A 4854-nucleotide genomic window follows, 5' to 3' on the forward strand; every position below is an offset into this window, starting at 1 on the left:
AATTTGGACACATAAGATATTTTAAAGGTTAACTATGATTAGTGGGATATTTAGATTTTAAGTTGAACGAATTCGATATTTTATTCATTAATTAGTAGGATATACATGAAATTCTTCTCTTATTTTTATAAATCATATAAGTAATAATAAATAAATATACAAAATAGAGTGTTATTGACCTATATTTTATTTTAGTGATTAGTGATTAGCAAGGTTCTAAATAACGTAAGGCGTGACTTGGCGGTAATGTCAAGCCTCAAGTTTTTCCGAGCCTTGGCGAGCCACGTCGTTTGTAAGGCGTCATTTAAGGCGGCAAATTTGTATATAATTAATATTTTTATATGTATTTTCAGTTATTATTCTATTTTATACACATATATGAGTTAAGGTGGCGTTTTGGTAAAGCTCGACGGCATGCACAAGCCTTGAAGCCATGACGCGCCATGGCGGAGCCGTAGCAAGCTTTTTAGAACATTGGTGATTAGTGATTAACGCTTTAGTTTGTTACAAATTTTAACCGATCTAGAGTTCCTGCTTGTAGCACAAAGTGTTACTGTTTTCACGTGTCTCTCTCTTCCCTCCGTACCACATCTCTCTCTCTCTCACACACTCACACGCGCCGAAACAACGTGATGGTTTCTATATAAGCTGTTCTTGCTTGCCATTACAATAGACAATTGTATTTCCTCTCACGCTCTCATATCAAAAAGTAACACAAAAGAACGCATACAGAGAACCCAATCAAACACCTCCTACTGACATTCAAACCCTCCTCATCTCTCCAAGGTATCATCTTTTCTCTTCTCCGATTCTTTGGGATTTATTCCTAACCCTTTTGATGGCAAATCGTCATCTTTCCGCTTTATGCCTACAAGCTTATCGACGAAATGTGTTGAGGGTACCATTTTATGTCGGTTCGTTTGAAACTTGACTGTTAAAAAGCTTCGATTTTTCTTTGTAAATGTTGGATGTTTCACCCCTTTCTTACTTTCTTAATGGTTTTCATGGAAGTATATTATGTGTGAATGTATGTTTCCACTCTTTGAATGCTTCAAATAAACAACGATTGTTGATTGCTTTATGTTACTCTCATTGCTTTATCAACTACTCGGTCTCATTTCGGTGTTTTGAAAATGTCAATTTGTAAACTTTCTTTTATTGGTTTTTTGTCAGTCGAGTGATGTCACAGCTCATTACAATTCATTTTGTTTGCTGTTTGTTTTTATTAGGTGTCACTTGTTCCCATATAGAATTCACTAAAAACTTTTTTGCTATACATTTCCGTTTATCAACAAGATCTTGATTAACTAATTACAAGTTTATCAAAATGCATCAACAGGAAAAATCAAGACATAATTAGAGGCTCTTCAAAGTCCAAGCCATATCTTCAACTTGCATGGGGTTATCATTTTCGTGCCCATTTGCAGCATATACAGATATAGAATCAGGTCTAAAGTCCATCAGTTTAGAAGATGATGAAGTTAAAAGTTTGGGGTTATCTTGCAGTTTTAAGATCCAAGATTCCAAGCCAACAGAAATGCAAATAATGAGTTCTCAAGTAATGAAGATCGAAGGATCTCTTAACTCTAAACTTTCTTCAATCGATCATGTTGAAAAGACTGAAATACCCATTGAAGATGATCTCCAACAAGGAAGCCCCAAACATGAAGCAGCTACAAAGCTACAAAAAGTTTACAAAAGCTTTCGAACAAGAAGAAAGCTTGCAGATTGTGCAGTTCTAATTGAACAAAGCTGGTATGTGTTATTCATTATATTTGTATTTATATAATCATCTACATTTCTTCTTACAAATTTATACTTTTTTAGGTGGAAGCTTTTAGATTTTGCAGAACTTAAAAGGAGCTCCATATCTTTTTTTGATCTTGACAAACAAGAAACTGCCATTTCACGTTGGTCTAGAGCAAGAACAAGAGCTGCTAAGGTAAATTTACAAAAAAGTTAAATTAAATAACATTATCCATCTCAATTAACAAAACACAAAATATTAACATGTTTTTTTTTTCTTAATTTCCAGGTTGGAAAAGGTTTATCAAAGAATAGCAAAGCCCAGAAGCTTGCCTTGCAACACTGGCTTGAAGCTGTAAGTTAAACAATCTCCATAAAACTTATGTTGTTCTTTACATAAATAGGGTTTCATATTTCTTAAATTTGAATTTACTTTTTGTGACAGATTGATCCAAGACATCGTTATGGGCATAATCTTCACTTTTATTATGGAAATTGGTTGCACTCTCAAAGTAAAGAACCTTTCTTCTACTGGTAAGTAGAATGCTATAATACTAATTTCATTCAATTAAATCACATATATAGTTCAATATCTAATCTTTAATATTTGAAAAAAAAGGTTGGATATAGGAGAAGGAAAAGAAGTAAATCTTGTTGAAAAATGCCCTCGATCAAAACTTCAACAACAATGCATCAAATATCTTGGCCCTGTAAGTCTCTTTAAGTCTCTGTTCGTACACAGTACACAGTATACAGTACACAGTACACAATACACATTACACATTATACAGTATACAGTACACAGTACACAGAATGAATACTTATAAAGGTTGTTGATATTTTCTTTTCAGATGGAGAGGAAGGAATATGAGGTTATGATAGAAGAAGGGAAGCTTTTATACAAACAAACAGGAGAATATTTAGACACAATGGAAGCACCAAAGGGTTCTAAATGGATCTTTGTTCTTAGCACATCAAGAACTTTATATGTTGGCATAAAAAAGAAAGGTTTATTTCAACATTCAAGTTTTTTAGCTGGAGGTGCCACATTAGCAGCTGGAAGATTAGTTTCAGAAAATGGCATCTTAAAGGTAATTAATTTTCTCCCTTTTCTTAGCTTCAAAAAGATATACAATTTTTATAATTATTCTTATCATTCATTTCTTATTACTCAACAGGCAATCTGGCCTCACAGTGGTCATTATCGCCCCACTCAAGAAAATTTTCAAGATTTCATTTCTTTCCTTAAAGAAAATGACGTGGATATTACAAATGTCAAGGTAAAAATAACTCAAAACCATTCTTTTTATAATAAAAAAGGTATACTAGAACTCATTTTTGGATTCTTATTTTATTTTATTGTTATTTTCATCAGATGGATTCAGATGAGGAAGATAAGGAATCTCTTGGAAAGCAAAGTAGCATCATTCATATAAGAACTCATTCTTCAGAAGATGATGTCAGCGAAAAGGAGCGTTTGGGAACAGAAGATTTAGTTCTTGAAGATCATCCCTCAATAGTGTCCAATGTAATAAAACAACATATTTCAGAATCACCAAAAAAATCAAGACTTTCACGATGTTCAAGTAGAAAATTAAGTACTCTCAAAATACCCAAAAAAGATGATCTTTTTATCGATTTAAACACCCAAGATTTATCATCAGAGACCATTTTGGATGGGTATGAAGCAGCAGAAGACTCTTTCATATCTCACCAAATTCATAACCAATCAGGGAATGACATGTCAGATGATGAAGAACAAGAACACGATAAGCGAAATGTAGAGGACACAGTTTCTAAAAAATCGATATTTCAAAGGATTAATTCACATAAAGGGGAAAAATCTTTTCAATTGGGAAGACAACTTTCGTGTAAATGGACAACAGGAGCTGGGCCTAGGATCGGGTGTTTGAGGGACTACCCTATGGAGCTGCAGTCGCATGCATTGGAACAAGCGAATTTATCTCCAAAAAGTGCTCCTTGCAATAAGAATATAAATAAGGTTTTTTGTTCAAGTCCTTGTTCTTTTGAGAATAAGAGTTTGGTTTCAAGAAATTGTGGACCTTATAGAACAAGATCTTCTCCTATAGGTGATTTTACAAAGATTTTTTGATTCTTTTAGGGTGAATATGAGATTGACATAGGCATTTTTTATTCATTCTTTTTGAAATTTAAATGTTGAAATATGTATACACTTTTTTTTTTCTTTATAGAGAAATATAAAAGGAAATTGTAGATGTTAGATTTGTATTCATTGATAATTAATTCCCTTTTTACAGTTGAATCATAAATGAAAGAAAGTTGATATCTTTTTTTATTTGCTTTCTTTGATCTTTCAAACATACGATTGTCTAAGTTGTACTTTATGCAAGCGTGGTTGTACTTGTTGTACACTTGTACGTACTCAACAATATCGTCAATAAACGCGTAATTCCAGTAGATTTGCTGGAAAGTTTCATTTGTTTTTTTATTGTTATTCATATAGGGAAGAGCGTTGACTTTTGATTAGTCAAAGTTTCAAATATCAATAGTTTGCTTTAAAGTTTACTTGGACTGTATGGGGAAATGGAGGTCTTTTCCAGCTTGTTGAAACCGTGTGAGAAAGTAAACAAAGTGTTCATTCATTCGTCATTATAAAATTAGTAAATTACAATTTTAATCCTATGGTATGGAAAAAGTTATGGTTTTGATTTAGATGTTTGCTCAGTTGCACAAATGGTCCCTAAAATGTAGTTTGGTTTCATACTTGGTCCTTAGATAGTTTAACTTAACAATGTATACTTTATGCCCATGCTAAATGACTATTTTGTCCTTATCTTCTTCATTTCACCCCTTCATTGTCATTTTCAACAAACCCTAAATCAAAGCTTTTATAAGGATTGTTTAATTTTGATATTTGATATTTGAGTTTTGATTTTGATTCTTGTTTATTTTAATTTAACTTCAGATTTGATTTGTTGAAGATGAAGATTGAATTAAAAATGAAGAAGAAAAGGATAGAATGGTCATTTAGCATTAACATAAGGGATTCAACATCAAGGAAAACGGTCCATGGATCAAAAGTACAACCAAGCTATATTTTAGGGATCATCTGTGCAACAAACCAAA

At 32.5% G+C, this 4854-nt stretch overlaps 1 protein-coding gene across 1 annotated transcript; it reads left to right on the top strand.

The window, feature by feature from the left end:
* The first annotated feature begins 554 nt into the window (after nucleotides 1-554).
* LOC145121072 (IQ domain-containing protein IQM2-like) lies at nucleotides 555-4024 on the top strand. Its single transcript, XM_079056853.1, has 9 exons — nucleotides 555-786; nucleotides 1340-1755; nucleotides 1828-1942; nucleotides 2036-2101; nucleotides 2192-2280; nucleotides 2366-2456; nucleotides 2598-2837; nucleotides 2925-3026; nucleotides 3122-4024. Exons 2-9 carry the CDS (start codon nucleotides 1397-1399, stop codon nucleotides 3857-3859), a joined length of 1800 nt encoding a protein of 599 aa, XP_078912979.1. The 5' UTR covers nucleotides 555-786; nucleotides 1340-1396; the 3' UTR covers nucleotides 3860-4024.
* The last annotated feature ends 830 nt before the right edge of the window (nucleotides 4025-4854 follow it).

The sequence above is a fragment of the Lactuca virosa genome, chromosome 6 (assembly GCF_052849685.1).
Source record: "Lactuca virosa cultivar CGN04683 chromosome 6, Lactuca_virosa_CGN04683_v6, whole genome shotgun sequence".
Lineage (NCBI taxonomy): Eukaryota > Viridiplantae > Streptophyta > Magnoliopsida > Asterales > Asteraceae > Lactuca > Lactuca virosa.